This window comes from Protopterus annectens, chromosome 10.part0 (assembly GCF_019279795.1).
Source record: "Protopterus annectens isolate FY-2018-M chromosome 10.part0, PAN1.0, whole genome shotgun sequence".
In the NCBI taxonomy this organism is placed as follows: Eukaryota; Metazoa; Chordata; order Ceratodontiformes; family Protopteridae; genus Protopterus; species Protopterus annectens.
In genome coordinates, this window is record NC_056744.1 from 972,548,786 (window position 1) to 972,573,729 (window position 24,944).

At 41.6% G+C, this 24,944-nt stretch overlaps 1 protein-coding gene across 1 annotated transcript in view; it reads left to right on the forward strand.

The window, feature by feature from the left end:
- Positions 1-24,944, forward strand: part of XPR1 (xenotropic and polytropic retrovirus receptor 1) — a 2,667,923-nt gene that overhangs the window by 2,116,916 nt on the left and 526,063 nt on the right. Inside the window, 2 exon segments of the mRNA XM_044085740.1 lie at positions 4,915-4,931; positions 15,796-15,809. Of these exon segments, the coding sequence (XP_043941675.1) occupies positions 4,915-4,931; positions 15,796-15,809 (31 nt within the window).

Here is a 24,944-nt window from a genome sequence, read left to right on the forward strand (position 1 = left end):
TTTAAATGAGCATTCTGCATATTCTACGCAGAAGGTAAAATTAATATATTCCTTATTAGATGTTTTATGTAATAATGTATTTTATTTTTCAGGTGATTATTATATTCAGAATGTAGACATAGCTATGGGCACCAGCTATGCCAACAGCTACACTAATTTAATACTAACACAATGGGAGAAGCTGTATGTTTTTAATGACTGCAACTTTTTTTGCCATTTTATATTATATTATGGACATTTTGTTGATAACGTGTTTTTTATTTGGGTTGACTCTACTGAACAGCTAGATCAGTTTTTTATCTATTTACATTTAACAACTGATTTTCTTAGGTTTACTCATAATTGTTTGAATGACTATGGATTTTCTGGATGTTTCCATCTCTATCTGTGACAATGGTTTTAATATGAACATTTATAAAAAAAAATCATGCAAGGTTAATAAGTTACATGCAAAAAATATGCACCCCAAGAGGGTTAAAGTTAATGCTATGAAGGGTCAGTTCATTAGGAACGCCCAACTTCATACTAAAGACAGTGAAATGTTTGAGGCTTTTGATGTCTTAGACAGAGAGGATGCTGTGATTCTGATATTTTACAGATGCAAAGTGATGTGGTTGCTTGCAGACAAGATAGAGCCAGACCATTTTTGACACCAACAATATGGAATCTGACAATGGATGTGTTTGACTTATTCCAGTGATTAAGCTCCAGTGTGTGAAATAGTTAAAAAAAAGTACTGGGGTATTCTGATGTCTGACAATAAGTGCAGGAATGTGCTTGATACTCAACCGTGTTTTATGTCCAAGAATAACCCTTCACTTAAGAAACGTCTCTGCTATTAACCGTTAAATATAAAGTGTGATTTGAGTAACAGAATAAGTAAGAAGAAAGGGACTTTTCCCTGTAACTGATGCAATGTTTGTAGATATGTTAGTACCGATAGTTCATTTGTGCATCCAATTTCCCATAGGGTTTTTGAGTTTAACTTATTTGCTAATTGTAGCACACAAAAGTTAGTATATCTTGCTGTCTGTCAAACCTGTACTTGTTACTGTGTAGGAAAAACTAACAGATGTTTTGGAGACCAAATCAGGAAACACCTTTATAATATTAATAGGCAAAATATATGAAGAATGCTTTAGCAAAGCATGTTGTTAAGGAAGGGGCAGGACACATTTTTAAATTCATGGTTATTCAGAAGTTACTTGTCACAGATAGAGGGGGAGATGTTAAAATTCAGACAGAGAGGTTACAGATGAAATGGATTCTCAGACTTTGTGCACATAAGGAAAAAGGGGTAAATTACTTTGTGCCTTTAAAGCTTGTGCTTAAATTAAGATGATTGTTAAAACATTGATTGGTTACTTAATGTGTATATATACCTACTTGGTCTGATGAATTTCAGATATGAAGACGCACTGCTTACTAGTGCGAAAGCACTCAGCTTTTGTCACGTATTTTTTATTTTATTTTGCTATTAAAGTGTTACCTCTCCAGCCAGCTTCTGTGGTTTTAGTGAATACTCTTTGTTTGCCTGAAGTGCTGCTATCTTGCTTGTTTTAGTCTTAATTACAGGAAGTCTCAAGAAATTATGCAGTTACCCGTATTTGGTTGTACCCACATTCAGAGTGTTCTATTTCTATGAATAATCTAAGAAGTGTAAACCATCCATATCAAACTTACTAAAGCATAAAATAAAATAAAAAACACACACACCAAAAATAAATTGGACGTAATTGAGTGCTTTCATCTTTTGTGAACTAAAACTTCATCAGAATAATTACAAAATACAAGTGAGCTCAAATCAATACAAGTAAGAGCAATCACATGACTTTTAACAAACTGACGTTACACTTTCTAAAAGTTATTTGTTCAAAATATACTTCCATAAATCAGTCTTGTCACGTACACAAAATTATCTAAGGCATTTGTATTTATTCTTTTTAAGTCTCATTTGTATTTAAGATGCCCATTAATTTCAGGAGACTTCTGTTTTAATTCCTTACACTGAAGAATTGTATTGCAGCCATCTCTTCTCTTTTCAGGTTTTAGTTGCTAAGTTACACAAAATTCAAACTTTTTAAACCCACTACAGTGAAGGAAATGTTTGAACAAAGCATTTGCTGGATTTTTATTTGTAATTGCCAAACTGTGTTCATAATTTTCGAAAGTAATTCCTTATATTCAGGAATTGTATTGTTGTTATTTCCTGTCATGTCTGATAATAGTTGTTCAGTTACAGAAAATTCAGACTTGTTTTATTTGTATGCAGTGAAGGAAAACATAGCATAAGCTAGTGTCCGTCATGTGTAGGCATATTGCAGTTGTACACTTGCCGTAGTTTTTCATCTTTGCCAGAATTACGCAGGCTACTGCCGTCTATAATCCCTGTTCCATGGATACACATAAAAGTTGATTAACTCCCAAAAGTAAACTTAAAGGAAAAAAATAGGTTTTCCATTAACTGAGACTGGTTTAGTTAAGATATATAGTTCCTCTAGCAAACTGTAACAGGCTTGTTTGGAAATTTACCTTGTAAGCAAATATACAAACTAATTTGCATTGTGAACCTGCCTTTATGTACCAGGGAATAGATTTCAGAGTGGGGTGGAGCAGTTTATTAATGCAGAGTGCTCTAAACTGGGGGGAGGTTGGCGTCTTAATTAGCACTTGCTCCCTGTTAAAAGGCTTATGAGAAATTTTCAGACTATGCTTTCAGCAATTAGACATTACAGCTTTTATGGAAATCTGTGGTGCATCTGTGACCCTTGCGCTGATTAGCTTTCAGCCCAAGAGAAGAAAAAAAGGTTAAATGGAAAAAATCGACATCCCTTGGCTACCACTGTTCTAATACTTCAATAACAATTATTACTGGTGCACATGGAGGACAGATAATTGGTAATTTAGGCTGTATAATTTTTGCCCTTTGTTGTCAAAAGGGCAAAGCTCTGAATTTCCTTCCATGAATGTTTGCATTCTGAGGATGTTTCACATTTTGTTCCATAATTTCCATTGATGTTAAAGGAATATGTATGTGTGTCAACCAGTAAAATAGTAAATATGATAAAGATCCAACTAGTACTGTAAAAATAGTTATTTGTATTAGAAGTCAGATGATTTCTAGCAAAATAAATGATAAGAAACTGGTCATCTAGCTCCAAGGTGTAGATAAGTTCATAGGTACATACTAGGCAATTAGTATGCAGATTATCACATGCCCAGCTAATATCCAGGCTGTGGCTAATATCCAGGCTGTGACCAAAGGTGAGAATCAAACCCTGTGTCTTGAGTCTGTGATAACACCTCAGCCATTATGACAACCCCCTTCCCCTGAAGTACAAGCTGAGGCCTTGATGAGATTTGAATTCATGACTCCTAGTTTATGAGACCAGTATGTTAACCCTTGAACTACAGGAGCAAGGTGGGTCTATGACATTTTGCCAAAAATATCTGACATGGGGTCCAAATCACCGAAAATAGTACTGACAGTGTATATGCCCTTTTCCCCACTGTAGTGCGATCTCGGAGTGAGAATATTAAAGTGGGGGGCATAGCACACCACATGCAGACCATTTGGCATAATGCTTGAAGTCTTCTTTATATAGACACAAGGTGCACAATTTTATTCTGACCTCTGGTTATTGGCTATGTCCATTCAGATCATTTAGCCTAATGCACCTATGAACCTGTTTCATCCTTATTTTTAGTTTCTTATAAAGTAGTTGCATGCTGCAAGACAATTTTCAGCTCGTTTTGGTTAAGACGTTACTTTATCAAACATGCACCAATTGTGCTGTTATAAAAAAGGTAGTTGTCTTACAGCAGTGTGTTCGTCAAAACAACAGTTTCATCTAACACACACAAAAATCACTTTTTTTCTGGAGAGGTTGCATTGTCCTTCAGTCTCTGAAATTCCCTGATTGCAGTAGCACTGGAACGGGTAATACTATTTGAATTCAGCAGTGTTCGTCTTGGCTGAATTTGCTGACACCCAGTAGTACGATTCAACTTTTTGACTCTCAGAAATTCTTATTTAAGCACAGTCCTTGGGCATCCAACACAAGAGATCAAGGTTCTTGTGTGTTTGAGAAGCTGACTAGGTAAGCTGACAAAGATGAGAAGTCTTTGTATGCATAAGTATGGATGTGTCATCACTGTATGTAAAGCTTCTTTTCCAGTGTCATGAATGTATGACCAGTTTCTTGATACAGTTTTAGCAGTTAGCAGCAATTGCAAATAAATAGTCACACTGCCTGCACAATTTACACTTTGGCTTATCTTTATTTTAAGTTGTGGCAAAACTGCATTTAATCTTAATAAAGAAAGAAAGTATGTGTTACTAAAGTTGAGATCTGAGTGGTTAAATGTACTGTGAGGACTACCATCTAGCCATACCGGGGTTTTAGTTCAATCTTGTTTGGGACTCGTGACAGTGAAACAGCTCTTCAGTGGCTTGTAAGAATGAGTCCCTATTGGCCCTTATCTATAGAAATCTGAAGCTATATGAGTGAAAACATAAATGCTGTGCTAAGGCTTGTGTGAGATTGGAATTAAAATCAGTGTGCACTGGTTGCCACCAAAAACCTGGTCTGACTTTCTTAGGTCAAACATCATAAAGACTGTCAATATGTAGATCACAAAGAAGTTGTAGTATGACTGTTGGTGCAAGGAATATCTGAAGCATATGTAAGGATGTCATTGAAGTATACTACATATAAAAAAAAAAAAAGTGTATATTCCTCATTCACCAAGATCCACTTAGTGTTATGCTACCAAAGTTGGAGAATTAGAATATAAAAGATACTTTTGTTGCTGAAAAATTAAAAAAAAAAAAAAGCAGCAAGTCCAACGTTAAAAAATCAAAGGCTGTAGTTATCTTTACATGGACTGCAAAAGGTTTATACCTTCTACAAGAGCACCGATGATGGTCTGTGATTCAGAGACAAGGTGTCATCTGAGTACAGTGTCAGATAATACCTTCCATTACTGTCATAATAGCAAAGTTTATCAGCCAAGCAAATGTGCAGTTACTCCTTTGATATATAAGACAGCTCTGTATGATCCACAAACCAAGAGCCAGCAACAGACTATGTGGATTGACCTATGGCATAACTGACATCTACTTTATACATAAAGATCAGCTCACAGATCAAAGAATCCAAAGAACTCTAAGATGCACACCGCTGCTAAAAGGCCATATTATCTCACTTGGTAATGATTGCTTCTACTCACCCACATGCTGCCTGTTACCTAATGCTAACATTAATGCCAGAGTTGCATGTACTCGTATCTCTCAACTGTCCAGATTTTCATGGAATGTCCAGATTTTTGGCTCATATTTTCAGTCTCCTCTTCATAAAATCTGTGGTTTTCTAGCAAATCACTGGTATGATTTGAGTATTGAAGTCAGTAAATAATGACATATATTTGAGTTTCAAACTTCATATCTTTCAGAATAGATGCGTTAAAACAAACCCTGTTATTCTAGCAGCTTTCTACGTTTATAAGAGCAATATTTAAAATATGTCCCTATTTTGGGCCCTTGTCCCCCATTTTGTCAGGCTTTGTCCATATTTCTTACACTAAGAAGTTGAGAGGTTTGACATATGTACATGGTAGTTGCATCAAGTTGTGCCTGTATGCAGCCCTGGCAATATAGTAATGACATAAACTACATAAGTGACTAGTTTTATGAAATGGTTTTGCAGTGCAGGATTGCACCTCATGTTAATGAACAGTCTAGTAGAATAGGTGTGACATTGTATAATTCAGGATAGATATACATGCCGACACTACACTCACTCAGTGTACAAGTGCAACTTTGTAAAGATCGTTTTTTCAAACCTTGCTTTATCAGGGGTTCATGGGAGATGAGTAAAATCCCTTGGAAAAAATAAATGTCTCACCACACTGGATCTTGAAAACATAATGACACATGAATTTTATTTATTTTTTTCTTGAGTGGGGTTCCATGAGAGCTAGACTATCAATTGCTAGTTGGTGCTCTTCTGTGATACCTGAATTCCTTTGTCTGATTTATCCAACCCAGACCCAGAGGCCCACCGGCCCCATCTGCAGATGGGTATGCTTAATTTTAGAATTTGGGTAAGAGGAGATTGAGAAGAGGAGATCAAGGAGTCCGGATGGCAGCATCAGATACTCTGCAGGAGGCATTTCCCTTAAGCTCTTCCTCCCATCATACATGCTGAGCTACATCTCAAGGTGAGCATACAACACCTCTTGAGCAAAATGCCCCCACTTATGTGATGAAGCATTTCTTATGAGAGCCCCACCTAAGAGGGGCATGTACACCTTGTCATGGCTGTTATATTACCAGAGGGGTTTCATGTCTCAGCCTATGTCGCCAACACTTCACCATACCCCCTCTCCCCAAACAGGTGAGTAGGTATTTCCTCATCACTCCTGTCTGTCAGCTCTTCCAGTGCCCAAACCAGTAATTGAACCTGGGTTGTCTGGATTTTAGAAGTGTATGCCTTGGTACTGATTGACACATTTTTTTAATGTATTCAGGCCAAATGACAGACTCCATTTGTCATAGATATGTTCTGTCTTGAGTGGGTTGTAAAGTGGACAGTCCAGTTGTGTTCTGAAATGCTCATCATATTAAAAAGCTTTGTTATCATTCTGTAGATAGGTACACCATGTATGTTTTGGGGCCTGTTGGTTTACATGATATGACTGATGCTTATATAAACCTTCATTATGTGGGACATCCACTGCAGTGACACTTTGTGTAATAAAGGTCATTGCTTCTGTAAGCTGAGGATGGACAAGTCTCTATCTGGCAAGAACTCTTGAGAACAGTATGGGACACTTTAGATATCCATGAATAAGGTCAAACGAAGAGAGCTCAACTGAAAGTTGTGAGGGGGATTAGGGAAATGTAGAAGAGAGGAGGGTTACATTTAAGTAGTGAGGAAACGGTATTAGGAAGCTAACAGAGGAGACTTCAGAGGTGGAAGATTGGAATTACTACATTCTTCAGGTGAGCCAAGACCCATGAGGGAGGAAATGTATTACTCAAAGCCTGGAAGGAGATGCTCACTGTAATGTGAGGTTAGCTATAGGAGCAAGCTCTGTCCCAGCACAGTAGAGTAAAAAAAAAACTATCTCAAATATCTGGGTATATAGAATAGCATAGAGATAATATTTTTAAAGGGACAGAAAGAGCGTACAGATAGAGATTAACAGTGGGTCACAATGCATTAATCCACTAATGATACATTCCCTAATAAGCACGTGTAGGATATTCCAAGACATTTAGTCCCTGTGCTTATAAAAGGTGGATAACAATACATTGATCCACTAATGGTGCACTCCCTAATAAGCAAGTGTTGCATGTTCCAAGACATTTAGTCCCTGTGCTTATAAAAGATGGATAACAATGCATTGATCCACTAATGGTGCATTCCCTAATAAGCATGTGTAGGATATTCCAAGACATTTAGTCTCTGTGCTTATAAAAGGTGCATCACAATGCATTGATCCACTAATGGTGCATTCCCTAATAAGCAAGTTTAGGATGTTCTAAGATATTCAGTCTCTGTGCTTATGAAAAATAACTTTATTTTGGTTTCTTTTTACTCCTGATTCCCAGTGACTGTTGAGCATCCTTCCCATCCATCCTGTTGAGCCATTCATTCCCCAGAGGCGACATTCTGAGGCCTATTTATTCATCTAGGATGGGGGTCGGGTTTGAATGATGGAAGGAATGTTGTCATCCACAGAAGGTCAAGGGTTTCCTGCTTCAACACTAACATTTCTTTGTGCATGCCCACTGCATCACAAAGAGATAACAGTGGGCGTATGCATAGCCCTGCTCACCTCTTGAAGGCAACACACTTATGTTGATCCCCAGTTTCCACCAGAAAGTCTAGATGAAGTTCACACTTGAGGCACGCACCCCTCAACCTTCTATCCAGCGAATCAAACAGGTCCTGCCTTGTCACTTCTATCCGTCCCTGGTCAGCTGCTCCAATTCTCAGAATCCAGGTCATCTTTGTCGAGTCAGGGCTTTATTCCTGTATGCTCCTGAGCTGGCTTATGCACATGTAGAAAATTGGTTACAGTCTATCAGTATAACAAAAACAAAGGTCTTTCTACAAGCTGTTGGAATGATTGCAAAATGCAGTGGCTTAACTAAGTTGCTAACTCTGTGGTCACTTGGCTGTGAGGAAAGGGCAAGTACCCTGAAGGGTATTCTTGTTCTGTACCCTGTTTGCAATATTTTGTTGAGGCTTACACTATACTCAGGCTTCTACAGTTACCCTGCATCTTGAAAAACTGAATCAAAATGTCAGGTGCAAAAAGGCAGATCTCCCTACTAGACAAACAAGTCCTGTGGACAAAATTCGAACAGCAGCAGCAGTGCAGCAGCCTTATGTAAGCATAACCATAAATGCAAAGCTACCATTAGTATTACTGGAGTACTGTCCCCAATTACAGATCAGGCTCATAAAGCATCAAACATCTAACCACTACCAATACCATGACAGCAAATTCATGAAGCTAAGCACAAAACAAACTATATTCACATAGCAAGTGGAAACATACCTAGGTTTGGTATTACGGGAACTCAGCATAAAATTTTCTGTATTAAATGAAGTGATGGTAATGAACCCTATTCATTGACAGGATTTCATTTTATTCACGGGGAATTTTATTTACTCTGATATGAATTTGTGTGTGTGTGTGTGTGTGTGTGTGTCAGGAAAGGCTCTTTTAAGGAGAGCGTATGCTAGGCAAATTTATCAGGTAGCACCTATAACTTGTATAAGCTTGCATGTATAAAACACCGTGATCTGCGCTGCATTTTAATCTTAAAACTGTGTACTTTGTTTAGTTAGTATATGTACTACATCTATGTAGGCACAAAATGTGTTCCTTATTGCTTATATGAAATCAACCCTGAATACCTTCTTACAACTGCATGTTGTCACAGTTTGCCCTGTTGGTATGATTTAAGCTCTTTAAATAGTGACTGTAACAAGAAAATATGATTATGTTTCTGCAGCAAAATCTCATTGAAGACATTCTAGGGTGCCCTAGGAAACCCTGTTAACTTTTGTAGTATTGTTTGTGATATGTCTATGATACTAGGCTATAATAGAATAGCCAAGATGTGCCAGGATCTCAAAAACACATCACACAGGGGGATATGTCGGTGATAGCTGCTTACTGAAAATTTTAACTTTGCAATGTCATTTGTAATTCGGTGTTGCAGTACTGACTCTTGGGATTCAGGATAGCCCAACAGCTGACAGACTTCCAGAAGTCTTCACCTTTCCCCTCCCATATGGACATCAGTACTGGCTGATATCCCTATACTACAATCCCCAGTCTTCCTTGTCACAGTTTGCATGAACTGGAGTCGCCAGTTATGTTGACAGTTTGTCAGTTCTCTTCCATCCAGAGTTTCTAGGCAAGTACCCTTTTGGGGAAAAATCCTTAACCTTCTTGATCTTGCTATTGCAATTTTGTATGGTGATATCTATCAACATCTTTTGTTAAAATTAATAATTGTCTTGGGTACAGGAAACAGGTGCCACACACACATTTAAAATTCTGATAGCTTGGCCCCAGAGTACATTGTGCCCCGTTGTCCAAAGTGTTCTTTAACCAAAGGACCAAGAAGCACCTGGCAGTATATTTTCAGGAATCCTTATCACTGAAGAGGACACATGTCCGATCCCAGTCCACCTAGTCATCCTATGGCTATTTCCTCTGACTTCCCTCAAAAGACGTCATTGTCTTTTGAGAAACACCTAAAAGAGAAAAGAAGCTGGAAGGCTCATTACACTTCACCAAAGTCCAACAGTTCCCACCCCCAAAACTTCAATATTGATGTTGCTCTGGAGCTTTTGCAGCACCCAGATCTGGCATCTGATTTTACTGAAGCTTCTAGTCTGACCTTTGAGAAGGCCAATACACTCCTGTCCATTAGCACACTTGCTGAAACGCCAGTGCCTTTGGTCAGTCCTGAGGCATCCCTGTGGTCCATAAGGTCTGATGCCTGCATTGTAGTCAGTGCAGGTCAGGTTGACATTCCCATGCTGTTTGCAAAGGAGGAAATCGAAGAAAACAAGTTAAAGGTTTCTGGGATCCACCTACATTGAGGCCTCCAAGGCAGCTCAGACATTCTAGCATAGAGGCAAGACCCCCTAAGCGTAAACAGATGTCAGTCTTGCCTCAGACATGGCTGAGTTGATCTCTCATCCCCATCCAAACCTCTCATAAAATCCCTTCAAGTTGGTTCATGATTCTGTGGATTTCATAAAATCCAGACAGCCAGCCTCTGAAGAAAGCACAGTGTCATAGCTACTCTTTAAGTAAAAGATGAAGGGAGCTTTCTCTACAGAAGGACTCTGTTACTTCAGTCGCATGAGTGGAAGAATTGGTCTATGATAATCAAATGTTCAAAATACTGTCCTTGCAGAGCCTTCTGCCCCTGTGTCTCCCACTGGACTTTGTGGGGCTTTGGAGGTAAAGAATGGTAGTCTTCTTGCTTTTTGGGTTGTCTACTGCATGCTGGATGTTTTCAAAGTGCCTGGCTCCAGTAATTGCTTTTTTACAAGACAAATGATAGTCACAAATGCCTAGATGACTGCCTTGTAGGATCATAGGAGGTTACTAGGCTATTGGCCTTGAAGCCTCTATAAGCCTAGCAAGAGTTTAGCCCATATTTAGACAAGTCAGCACCCAAAGCCCCTGTCCAGCAAGGACACAGGTAGAATCCCAGGGGTGTATTTTCTGTTTCCAATGCAGTTATCCAGGTTGCATTTAAAAAAGGATAATAAGGTACTCTGCTTGATGTGGAGAGGGAGTCTATTCCACAGATGGAGGAGTCTCTGGGACACACATCTGTCCCTCCAACAAGTCCTATTGATATCACAGACCAGCTTGAGGTCATGCGTATGGGTTGCTCGAGTGGAACTTGACTTGCGGATATGCAGCAGTCCCATCAAGGTGGGGTCTGAGATTGCTTTGTATGCCAGACAGAGGTCACCTCTGAGGAGTCTGTATGAAATTGAGTAGAGGGACAGAGCTTTTAGCCTGTGTAAGGTGGATGTTTGAAGTCCTGGATTCTCCTGGTGGGGAACCTCTGTGATCTTTCCCGCTGCGAGTTAAATGCTGAAGGGGGGCATTGTGCTCAATAGTTGGCCTTATAGGTGAAGAATACAGGGATGTTATGACCTCTTTATCCATGAATGAGATACCCTTACTTATGAGGTCAGCCATGTAGAGACCTTTCTGTACAATGGAAGCAATATGGCGGTCAAAAGTCAGGTTGCTATCAACGTGGTTGCCCAAATCCCTCACTACTGATTGTGTATGTAGGACGTTGTTTTTAATGTGGTAGTATGTGGGGATGTCACTCTCCCCAAAGGGGATGATGATGCATTTTTTAGCATTCAGCTTGAGGCCATGTTTCTGGCACCAGTCGTTTGTTTGGGTGAGACCCTGTTGAAGGACATCCACATCACTTGGGGAATTGATGACTGCGCCCAGCTTGGAGTCATTTGCAAACTTGGTCAGCTATAGCCCACTGGTTTTACCCTGCACCTCAGAGAAGTATATCCTGAATAACAGAGGCCCCAAGACCGATCCCTGGGGTATGCCTCTCGTTATGGGTCTACTGCTTGAGGTGGCTTCTCCTATTTTGAATAGGTGGGTTCTATCAGTGAGCCAGTTTGCTAACCATCTGGTAACATATATGAGTTGAATTTTAGTTGAGAGAGTTTATCTATTATCCCCGAGTGGGAAATAGTGTTGAAGGCTTTGACCAGGTCAAGGTAGATGGTGTGGACAGTCTTCCCCTCGTCCATGGCTTTGGTGGCTGTCTCAAAGAATTCGTCAGGATTTAAGAGACATGACCTCCCCTTACCATAGGTTCATAGGTAGGTACTAGGCTATCTGCCCAAAGGCATTTATTAGCCTAACCAGAATGTGTTGGCTTTCGCCACCCCCTTAGATTAGTGCCCTGTGCCTCTGTCCAGCAGAGCCACTGAAGTGATCTCCGAGGTAAACTTTCTGTTTCCCATCCACTCGTCAAGGTTTCTCTTGAAGAGTGTTAGCTAGGAGCTCTGCCTAATGTAGATTGGAATCTTGTTCCAAAGCATGGGAAGTCTCTGTGACAGGAATATATCCCTCCAGCACGTGCTATTTCTTGTTGTGGTGATGTTTAGATCCCTAGAGTGTGTGGCTCTAGGGGATAAGCTTTTCTTTAGGTGGAGCATATCCATCAGTTTAGGGTTGGACCTGGCATTGTATGTCAGGCAGAGATCACCTCTGAGTAGGCGGTATGCAACGGAGTATAGCTGGAGTTTCTTCAGTCGAGCTGCATGGGGCATCTATTTGAGGCCAGTGATCCTTTTGGTGAGGTACTTCTGTGGTCTTTCCAGCTGTTGCAGGTGTCTTGTAAGATACATCCCAAATGGGGTGTTGTACTCTATGATGGGTCTGATGAGTGATGAGTAGAGGGGCACAATGACCTCTTTTGATCTGGATGTGGACCCTTTTGTGATAAGGTGTGCCATGTACAAGGATTTTCTAACCACTTTAGCAATGTGATTATCAAAGGAGAGTTTACTATCTACTTGGGTCCCCAGATCCCTTATTATGTCTTCCGTATTTAGGGACTACCACCTATGTGGTAGTTTGTGGGTATTTTGTTTTTTTCAAAGGGGATGACTATGTACTTTTTGGCATTTAGCTTGAGGCCATGATTTTGACACTAGGTTTCCATCTCAGTGAGACCCATTTGGAGGATGTCTGTGTCAGCCGGAGAGTCAATTATAGCCCGTAGCTTGCAGTCGTCTGCAAACTTGGTCAGCCATAGTCCTCCTGTGCTTTCCTGTACCTCTGAGAAGTATATGCCGAACAGGAGAGGTCCTAGGACTGAGCCTTGGGGAACACCACTTGTAACCGGTTTAGAGTCAGACCTAGCTCCTGCAACTCTTACCATGTGGGTTCTGTCAGTGAGCCAGTTGGTAACCCATCTTGTGATGTAGGGGTTTATGTTTAGGCTGGTGAGCTTGTCTATAATATCGGAATGGGGAATGATGTCAAAGGTCTTTGCGAGGTATAGGTAGGCTGTGTGTACCACCTTTCCCTAAGCCAAACTGTGTGAGGTCGAGTGTTTGGAGGTTGCCAATGTCCCTGTTAATAAGGTCCATGATAATCCATTCCATGGCCTTGCAGATCAGGCTAGTTAGGCTGATGGGTCTATAATTTCCTGGATTGGTGGACGCTCCTCATTTGCATAAAGGGATGACAGTGGCTGTCCTCCACTCGGCTGGGACAAAGACTGTACTCAGGCTTTGGTTGAATAGGGTGCCTAATGGTGCTGCAAGTTCATGCCTGACGTCATGTAGAATGCAGCCTGGGATCTTATCGGGACCCATGGAGGCTGTATTTCTTGCTTTTGAGAAGGCAGTGATGCCTTGTTCCCTAGAGATAAAGTGTGGGGGGCATGTCCTGGGAATGTCCTGATTTACTGATGGGGAGACAGAGGGGAGACGTTTTCACTGAATCTGTCAGCCAGTAGATTGGCTATATCTACAGCATTTGTGTATATGGTGTCCTGTTCTGAACAGATATGGGTGCTTCCTTTGAGATTGTGGACATATGTGAAGAAGGTCTTATGATTGTCTCTAGTAGATGTGGCCAGTTTGGACTCAAAGCTTGCATTAGAGGATTTCACTAGTGCTCTTATTTGCTTGTTCAGGCTAAGGAGAGATTGCTTCCAATTGGGCACCTGCACCTTCTTGGTTCTGGACAGCAATTTTTTCCCTTTGTTATATAGTTTATTTATTGCAGACAGGTTTACTCTTCCTTGCAGAGGATGATTTTGTCCTGCCAGGTATTCATGATTCCATCCATCTATCTAAATGCTTGTATAATACTTTGGTGTAGATTTGGACATTGGTGCCAGTTTCTACAGTGGGGGAGGGGACTGTGAAGCTGTTTATACCATCCCTCAGGAGGTTGTAATCAGCTTTGGAGAAGCTTTTTTGTTTGACAGTAGGTAGACGGGGGGGGGGCAGGGAGATGGTGACTTCGAAAGTGACTTCTTTATGGTTGGATCTTATCAGGGAGGATGATACTGTAGGGGGAGCTGCAGTGGTTACTTATGTTGGTTAATACCAAGTCCAAGATATCATCACCTCTTGTGAGGATATTGACTAGCTATTCCAAGGCATTTGCATTGATAAAATCGAGGAATCACTGGGCATTTGTGTTCTGGCATGAGTAGTTTTTCCAGTCTGTGGTTGGGTAATTAAAGTCACCCAGGATCAGGGTAAAGGGTTGAATCTTAATAGATTTGAAGAGGTCCAGATAGGTAGAGTGGGTGTCTTGAGTCAAATTTGGGGGCCTGTAGCTAGCTATAATTTGAACAGGGGTCTTGTCAATGGTTAACTACACCTGGAGTGTCTCCTGTGTGTCATTCTGTTTGACCAGCCTGGAGGTATGTGTGTCTTTAATATATGTTGAAACTCCACCTCCTTTGGCTTTGCTGCCTGCAGTTAATGGTCTGAATGTATGATAAGATGAGTAACCTGGTAAGGCTGGGGTGCTCTCCGCAGCTTTGAACCAGGTTTGTGTACCTGCACAAATGTCAACATCTTCCAGGGTTAAGAATGCTGCCAGTGAGGGTAGTTTCATGTTTAGACTCCTAGCATTTAGCAGCATGACCTAAATTTGCATTTTGTTGAAATGTTTATGTTGGTAGTATCAACCTCATGACTTTTCTTAAAAAAGGTACTATGGGGGAGGCAAGGGCCTTTGCCAGAAGCCTGGACTCCAAGTGGGACAGATGCAGACCATCTCTAGCAAAGCATTGTGGTTTGTCGATCATGTCTTCCCAGGCTATCCGGTACTGGATCCCTCCTGGAATGACACCAGAAACTAAGCCAATTGTTAAAGTCTATCATTTTCTGTTTGTACTAAGGCATCATTCTGGGTGACAGTAGAATGCTACTTAAGGCTAGGAACATATCTCTCTGGGACACATATTCAGGGAGCTCATTCATGTCTGTCTTCATATAGTCCAGGGAGGTACGTCTCAAGTCGTTCATGCCAACATGGGCTATGACAGAGTCATAACAGTACCTGTTGTTGAGAGACTTGAGTGCATGTGTGATATGGTGGATTCTGGCACCTGACAAATAACTAACCGTAACTTTCTCCTTATCCAGCCTGGTGAGCGGCATATCTGTGTCTCACAATGGAGTAATATGACTAATATGTTGGGTTTATGGTTAGGCCTTAGTGCTTACGAGACACTGGTGTGTAGACTACGCATGGTATGTGGTGTGGAGGGTTGTTCTCATGTATTTTTGCCTCTGAGGTCTTCTTTGTTTGGGTTTTTTTTGTTGAGAATCTCCGCATATATGGGTGTGTTGTGGTTGTGTGCTGTGTAGTTGTGGGTGGTGTTTGAGGTGTAGTGATTGTGTTGACAACCTTCTCAGTGCCAGATATACTGGCTTGTGAGGGAGAGAGCATAGACTCTAGCTTCTTTATGTAATTGCATTTGTCACAAATTGTGTTCCTAGGTGGTGGTAGTAAATGGTTATCCATGTACATGAGGCAGTTGCTACACTGTCTCAGGATGCCTACATCAACCAGGCTGGCAGGAGAATCCATAATAAGTTGTCCATCCATATTTGTCAGACTCTTAGGGTGAGATGTAAGGGAGAGCTAAGGGGCAGGCCTAAAGACCAAGTGCTTAAAGCAAAACTAAGAGGTTTAGAATAACACTTAAATTTTAAACAGTTTAAAAACAAGCAGTAACAAATTCAGCAGAGAAGATGCAATTGAACACTTTAGAGAACAAGTAGCAGAAAAACCAAGATGAAGTAATAGAGTAGGAGGAGGAAACACAAATACTGTAAAAGCAGATGAATAAAGTTTTTTTTTTTTTTTTTTTAGTAAAGTGGAAAAAGAGAAAGGAGGAACAGAAGATAATTCAAGGTTAAGAAACTAAGGGGGCTGGCCGTCCCAAATGTTCTCTCTATTAGGTAGAATGAGCTAATGACATTGGACTGGGAGGAGTGTCCCAGATCAAATTTACAGTAGGGACAGACAACTGCAAAGCCACTAAGTATAAGGACAAGACACCAATAGGGATGGAGTGTGAGAAACTATGCTACAGCTACTAGCCACACTATTTTAAGCAGAAAACACTACAGAAATGTTTATCACAGCAGAAAAACAGCAGTGAGACACTAAATGAAAGTTTTAAACAGGTAAAGGAGCAAGGAGACTCTAGAGAATGCTTTTAACTGTAAACAAATCAGTTATATGATACACTCCTTGGCAGGAAATCAGAACAAACAAAGAAATGCTTACCAAATGGAGAACATTTTCAGTTAATACCTTTCACACAGTGAAACTAGCCGAAAAAGCTTTGCAAACAGTGTGACAGTAACAAAAGTAAATGTAAGGCAGACAATTTCAATACAACAGTGCAGATTAGTTTATTTCAATAAAATACAGTAAAAAGTAGGCAGCAGACAATAGTGCTGTAAATAGTTAGAATAAGCAATAACTAGCAAAAACAGGATACTTATTGTTATACATTACAGATCAGAGTTGTGGTCAGTGCCCCTCCTCCATTCAGCTCAGTGTGAATAAGCAGAAATCCTCTCAAAGGTAGAACGTAAATACCAGAAAGTACAACCTGAAACAACTGTAAAAAAGCTCAAAAGAACCAATGAGTGCTTACTCCAAGCCCTAGACCAGCCAACCTTTAACCAGTCAGTGGCCAATCAACACAGTCCTCTCATTAAGTGAAGAAAGGAAAGGCCTCTGCTAGTCCAAGATGGCCTGGAACATGTGCTCAGAACAATCAGCCACTGAAAAAAAACAACCAGGCCCAGTGACTGTGACTGCAAACCTGAACTAGGCTATGCTACAGCTACTAGCTACACTATTTTAGGCAGAAAACACTAAAGAAATGTTTATCACAGTAGAGAGACACTAAATGAGAGTTTTAAACAGACAAAGGAGCAAGGAGACTCTAGAGAATGCCTTATGTAGCCCACATCCACAGAGGAGATTTAGGTGGCACTACAAACCACAGTAAAATTTTTACAGTCCCTAGGACTGTTTCTAATGGGGCACTGTTAGATGCAGAGAAACAGCATTCCTTCCAGAGGATAAGATCTATTTTCTTTTACTGTATTTCAAAAAGATCTCCAACTCCAGTCATACTCCTGCCAAGGAGTTTCTCAGGGGTCTGTGATGCTATACCTCCCGTATGTCAATGGTCCTGCTAATAAGTCTGCATATGAGGAAGTTGCAGGGGTGTCTTAGAAACAGGTGGTACTGGGGTGCCCAGACTTTGCAATGCCTCATCCTACTGTTACCTGTCTAATTTTGGGTGCAACCTTCAAGTTGAACCTGGGTTGTCAGGACCTTACAATGGACTACTCCCTCCGGAATTCAGGGAGCCCATGCAGGGTATCTGTTCAGGGAAATGTGTACCAAGACATTCAGAAAGAAGCATGTCCGTGTAAAGGAAAGTATGTTAGTGATTCTAGCCATCAAAGCCTCAAGCCCATTACATTGCAATTCCAAACAGACAATACCATGATGATGTGGCATATTAGTAAGCAAAGAAAAGGTAGAGACTCTTACCTAATGTGCAGTCTAGCACAGCAGGCATAAGAGCTAGCCCACGGGTCAGGACTTAGCAGAATAAGAAGAGATCCCAGTGAATGGATGTTGAACAGGGACGTGTTTGTGGACTTAATCCACAAATGGAGTGTATCTTTTTGCGTCTCAAAAAACAAAACAAGCATAAGCTGTTAAGCAAATACTGCATCAGGATACTGACAAAATAGTCCTGGGCAACAAGTGTGTTTTCCATAATCATGGCAGGCCTTTTTATATATGCTTTCTCTCAAGTACTCCTGATCCCTGGGTATTATAGAAGATAATGGATGACAGTTAAAATAAAATGGTACTGTGATAGCACCATACTGGCCCAGGCAGCATTGATTCTATCTTGTGAGTCTGGTAAGAGAAGAACTGGTTCTGTTGGCTGTGTGTGTATACTATCTTGATTCATAAAAGGGGGGGGGGGTATTCGGTTTATCCAGGCTTTGATTCATAACAGGGGGTATTCAGTTTATCCATGCTTACCGACCCTAACTATGGCAGTGTAAGTGATCTAACTTTAATGCCATCCAAGTGTATGCATTCTGAGAATGTGCTACAGATTTTGAAGGAGATCAGGAGACCCACCACACGGAAATCTTGCTTAGCAATGGGGAAGTTCTCCTATTGGAGCTTTAGCAGAGAGCAGGACCTTCCTCAGCACAGATATCTCAGGTTGTTAAACTGCTGAGATCTATACAAAATAGGCCTTTTCTGTGCCTTGACAAACCACCATGACTCAGCCATTTATGTAGGTCTGCCGCTTGATCCCACCCCATATTCTCAGTTGGCAGCAAAACTGTTCCTTAAGGGGATTCTGCATTTTTAGACCACCCAGACAGGTGCTCTCTTCATCATAACACAACTTTTGTACTGAAAGAACCCATTTTCCCCCATTTGAGCTAGTTGCGTCCACTTCCATAACATTTTTGTTATGGGAGACTGCCTTGCTTTTGTAGCCTTGACTAGGCATATTTCATATTTGAAAACCCCCTTTTGTGGTGACGGCTTCTTGGTATTTTATAAGGACATTCATAATCCATAAACTAACCCATTTTTTCATACCTAATGTGGTTACAGAACTATCTTTGAACCAGACTGTACACTATCTTTGAACCAAGACTGTAAACCTCCCTGTGGTATTTCTGTCTCCCTAGTCATTCACAAACATCCAAGATTTTACCTGAATAGACTAAAGTATTTTGCTATTCTCCTCATTTCTAGTCTATCCATGATCAAGTGAGAGCCCATTCTACCAGGGCCACAACTGCTACCACAGCTTCTGTAATAAGAGTGACTACCCAGGCCATTTTGGAAGCAGCTGCCTGCTCTTCAACACTTATCTTTGCCAAGCATTACAACCTAGTTATTGTTTCTAGAGTCATAGCAGGTTTTGCAATGGCTGTTCTGCAGGGTTTATATCCTGCATTTTCCACATGCCAGCTACCCAATCGTCTGTAAGCAATGGGTGTCTTTTCAAGAGTCAGTACTGCATCAGTGCGTTTAGGACATTGTGCAGCTGTATTAGCCTAATTGTAGATTATTGAATATATTCACTTTGCCAGTACAAGAGCCCTCCCCATCAGTAGGACACGTAATGGGCGTGGGAACTTACACTAGTCCTTTCTCACCTTCCCTGTCTACCACCTGACCAAGTACCCTGCTATTCAGTGTTCAGCAGCAGTCTGGAGAAGAAATTCTAGGGTTCCTGTGGTTTGTGTTCTCCTTCCGGGGGGGGGGGGGGGTCATTGCATGGTAGTCCATACTCTTGCACTAGTCAGTACTGCACCTGCCAGGGAAATAAAGAGGGATCCAAAGATGGAGCTGGCAATTTTTCCTTTACACCGCTGACATCTTGGTATTCATATAGAAGGGACACCACCAGACCTAAAGGTGGAAGGGGGAAGAGTTCTGGAAATTGGGCGCATCATTGTTAGTACTGCAGAAGTGGATAAACTAAAATATCTACAATAGTAGGTTCCTGACATGACTTTAATATTTCTTTGGCCCTATTCTGGACACTGGAAACCATTGAACTGGTCACCTTGGCACCTATTCTGCCCTCCAACAATCTTCTCACAGCTCAAACTTCTTCCCTGACCATAATCCCCTGCACTGCAGAGAAATCTCCAGGTTTCATTGCTGCCATTGAAGCCACAATGTCTCCAAACAGCTCAAGCTACTATAGGGCAGTATTCCTCTTTACACTTCAGATAAGTGATTTTGTTCATATTTAAACAGTATTGGGACAGTGTCTGAACTTTTATAGTGTTTTTCTGACTTCTGTATTCTTTTCTGTCTTGTCTCTTCTCCTTCATAGCCTTCCCAGCCCTTGTTATTATTAATCTGTTCTTAAGCGATTTTCCCTTTTTGGTCAACTTAGCAACTGTTTTTTCAACAAGGGTTGTCTACTTCAAGCTTGTCAGGACTGTAGTCAGCAACTAGAATATGTCCTCTCTTCCTGGTCAGGTTACAACTGCTCAAGTGTTACAGCTGATTATATTGGGTTATTGGTAAAAGTTTTGTGGTGGTTTTCTAGTTGTGTGTAGACTAGTTCATAGGTGTGTCCTAGATTAATGACCCCGGAGCCTTTACAAGCTTAGCCCATAGGATTACCCTGGCATCGTTTCACCCGCCCTTCGTTCTTAGTGCCTCTGTCAAGTAGAGCCAGTGGAGTGATCCCCGGGGTGAATTTTCTATTTTCCATCCACTCATCAAGATTTCTCTTGAAGAGGGCCAGTGAGGTGCTCTGCTTGACATGTATGGGAAGTCTATTCCATAGCATGGGCAGTCTCTGGGCTATGAACCTGTCCCTTCAGCATTGTCTGTTGATTGTGGTAATGAAGTTGAGGTCTCTAGAACATTTGGTGTGGAGGGATTGGGATTTCTTTAGATATAGCATTTCTAATAGAGCTGGGTCAGGCATGGCTTTGTAAGTCAAGCAGAGATCGCCTCTAAGTAGGCTAAGTAGTGATGGATAAGGAACCTAAACAAGGGTTCAGAAAGTGTGGGTACGAGTTCCATCCATACGATCCTCATGACCTGTGTGACTTGTGCTGGAGGGTAACTCTTTTGGATAATGATTGTAGAATCTGCAAAAAAATTTAGTTTTCATACACATTCAGATAGGAGAAGCAAATTAGTACTAAAAGGGCTACCTCATGGAGAAGTAGTACGTGCAGATACACCCCTTCCCCCTAGGATCTTGACAAAATTGGGCAGATAAATGTAAAGAAACGAGAAGAGCAGAAAAGTCAGATCTTCCCATATTAGAGAAACTGATTCCATCTAATGTTCTCAGGGCTGCTTTCCCTTCTGCCGTACCATGGCCTACTTTTACTGTTATCCTACCAGCCAAACTTCTCATCCATGGCAGGAATCATATGGAATGACTGATTCAGCACCAGGGGAGAGGAGGACAAGGCTATTCCTCTTCTGAACACAAAATCTCCAGACTCATGGCATCAAGATCTGCATCTTTTTCATCTTGTTGCTTTTCAGGTCCCTTAGGAGCCCCACATTCTTGGATTGGGAGCAAATAGTTTCTGCCTTCACAAAGGCTCAACTACAGTGTGGTGTCATCTCATCCCCAACAGTACCTACAGTGGCCCAAGAAGGTCTGTGTGTGACCCTTTCAGTTATCCCTCTTCTGGGCCCTCTTCCAGCATTAGCAAAGATGGAATAATTGCAGACACCTGCACTTTATCCCATTCTCAGACTGATGCTTCTTTCTCATCCTCATCAGTGTCCATGGCATAGATTATGTCAGTGCTGGCAATCACTAGGTCCCAAGGGATTGGCACCAGATTCTCAATGCCGATGTTAGAATTGATGTTCTCAGCTCTGTTCTCAAAGACAGATCATTTAATCGTCTGCTCCTCAGCACAGCAGAGCCCCATTTGCACTGTGGCACAATAGTGTTAGACACTGTGCTTCGAAGTTGGGGCATTTTTGTTGTTACTAACTTCTGTTGGTCCTGTTCCATCGATTTTGGTCCCTGGTACTATGGTGGATTTGATAGTGCAGGATCCATAGATTCCACTCTGAGATACCACTGAAGTGAGAGCTTTCAACCAACCATCGTGCTTACTCCCTCAGGACATTGGAAATTGCAGTTCCAGACTGTTGCAGTCTGGAGTGCCCTGTTATCAGAAGAGTTTGGGTGACTGTCCTCCTGACCCATTATAGAAAGAGATGATGTAAGAGGAAACCCATGGACTCTCCTTTGGAGTCCCTCTCCCTGGAATCAAATCTTGATGAAGGAAAGGTGTCACCCAAATCCCTTTCCAAAGATGCTAATTTCAACAATATTCTGGAAATGATGAGGTAGAGGGGATCCTGGCCCATAGACCACCATGTTCCCTAAGAAAGAGATTTTACTAGAGGCCTACAAGTCCTCTTTCCCCTAGCAGCTTGGATAGTGGCTCCACCATGCAAGATGGCAGATATGGTTTGCTGTAAGGCATGGAAGGAACCAGAAGTAGCTGAACTGATTCCCAAGAAACCAGAGCTCTGCAGGCCCCCAATCTAAGGACAGACAGCATTGCAGCACCAAGATGCCTATTGTGGACTCCATAGTTGTAGCTGCAGCCAGCAAGGAAAAAACTTCCCAGAGGATGACCAGGCTATTCGTTTTCCAAACAAAGTCTAGGATGATAGGTAGAATAGGGAGGTGGATGCATGTTCCCAGTATATTCTCAGAGCTTTGAAATGTATATTGCACATGATCAGATTTCAGAGGGATCTGACCGAGAAAATGTCAAACACTTGCAAATAGCTGGAGATCCAAGTGGTAACAATAAGTTCCATGTCCCCATTGATCATTTTTCTAATTCTTAATGCTGCGGATGGAACTGCTTGAGTGGCTGGCTCAGAATTAGCTATAAGAAAATAAGCTGGGTTGCATCTTACAGACTTCGCGTACCACTTTGATGTTAGAACTTATGGTTCATAAGTACTAACAGCCCCATAAAAGACAGCAGCAGGATAGCAGTTCTCCAGGCAGAAGTGACTTCCAGTCCAACTGCCACCTTACGGACAGATGAGGTCCCATAAGGATTCTAGATAGGTTGTTTTGAGGGTTTTGCCAGTATAAATCCTGAAGAGCTTCCCAACTACTCTGTTCTGGTGGCAGTTGGGCATCATCTTCCCCTACACCTTCCATTGTGGCAGGCCACCACATTGGGCAAGTGGATCATGAAAATTGTATCCAGAGGCTGCTTTATTCCCTTTTTGGAAGCGTCCCCAAATGTGCTGTTTCACCCCTCCCCCACCCCCTGTCAAAGGAAAGCAGCAGTAAAAGTAGGTCAGAAAGCTCCTACTCAAAAGAGCCATCAGGAGGTCCCACCAGACCAGAGAGGATCCTTTTTCTATTCCAGGTTGTTCTTAGTGCCCAAAAAGACAAAGGATCTCAGACCCATTCTCAGTCTAAATCAGCTGAGCCAATTTGTAAAGGAATCCTTCCAGATCATCTTGGTGTAGTCCATCCTGCCTTGTTTTCAGGCAGGGGACTGGATGTGCTCTCTAGATCTTCAAGAGGTCTTTCTGCCCATAAAGATAGCAAAAGCATCAAAGGAATTCCTTCAGTTTCAGGTAGAAAGTCAATCTTTATCCATTTTTGGCTCTGACATTCGGACTCCCAGCCCCTCTCCCCATATGTTTACCAAATGCTTGGCTCCAGTCTCAACTGACGTCTCATTGTTCTCTACCTAGGTGACTGACTCCTAGCAGCCCCCACAAAAGAGAAGCTGCTCATTGCAAAGCAGTACTTGCTCCAAATATATCTATCCTTGGGGATCATAGTCAGTGTGGCTAAATCCCCCCTAGAGCTGTCTCAAAGCCTAGTCTTTATAGGGTGCCAGCTAGACATTCTGAACCAAAAAGCCAAACTGCCCCCAGACAGGATTCTTTCCATTATCGGTAAAATTTCAAGCCTGATGCAGAACCCGCAACCTTCTGCCATTAGTGTGTTCTAGGTGTTGGGACTCGTGGCATTTTCAATTAGATGGTCCCTTATACTCGGTGAGATCAGGCCTAACAACCCATGACTTACAACATAAAACTGTCTAAGGCCTGTATCAAGTGTTTGCTCTGATGGATGGAACCACACAGTGTGAATACAGGTGCACTATTTGTGAAACCACATCTGAAGACCACAGATGTATCCATTCTGGGGTGTAAGACATTATATAAACAGGATGGTCCAGTTAATGTGGACTTCATAAGAGGCTCATTTGTACATTGGTGTTCACGAAATGAGAGCAGTCCTTCTAATGTTGCAGGTATTTCAGGATTTACTACCTCTGGGTGCAGTCTCAGTACTGTTAGACAATATGGCAGTGGTATGGTACATAAGCAAGGAGGAATTAGCTCATACCCTTTCTGCAGGGAAGCTGTGAGGGTTTTGGCAGCAGGCTGTGGAATTGCATCACGGTTCTCATAATAATGTATATACTGGGGTCATCCAGCATGTTTACAGATTGTCTTGGTTGAGTGTTTGACTGCTCAGCCAGTTATCAAGGGAGACTTTCTCCTGCAACTGTTTCCCCGGTCTCATTTATGCATTTCCTGTTATCCCATTCATATCACAGGTCATTCTCATAGCCCCATTCTGGGCTGGCTAGATATTGCTTTGGCCTCACCTCAAGAGACAACCCCTTTTTCCTGCAGACTCACCTGTCTGGTCAGCTTCATCTAGACATGTTTTCCTACATCTAACCACGTGTTGTTTTCCACTTATGCTCAAGAGACAGTCATTTCCAGCAGAAGTTGTTGACTTGATTACTGTTTCTCAAAAACATTTGGCAAGGAAAATTTATTAAAATAAATAGAAAAGGTTTTACCTTTGGACCGAGAATGAACAGATTCTATGTCAGCCTGTCTAGCTAGTGTGCTTACCTTTTAAATTTAACTTTTCAACATGAAAGCCACTTCATTTATCTATTGAGGTTAATTTATAGGTTCATAGGTAGGTACTAGGCTATCTGCCCGAAGGCATTTATAAGCCTAGCTAGAATGTGTTGGCTTTCGCCGTCCCCTTAGATTAATTCCCTGTGCCTCTGTCCAGCCGAGCCACTGAAGTGATCCCCGGGGTAAACTTTCTGTTTCCCATCAACTCGTCAAGGTTTCTCTTGAAGAATGCTAGCGAGGAGCTCTGCCTAATATAGATTGGAATCTTGTTCCAAAGCATGGGAAGTCTCTGGGACAGGAATCTATCCCTCCAGCAAGTCTTATTTATTGTTGCGGTGAGGTTTAGATCCCTA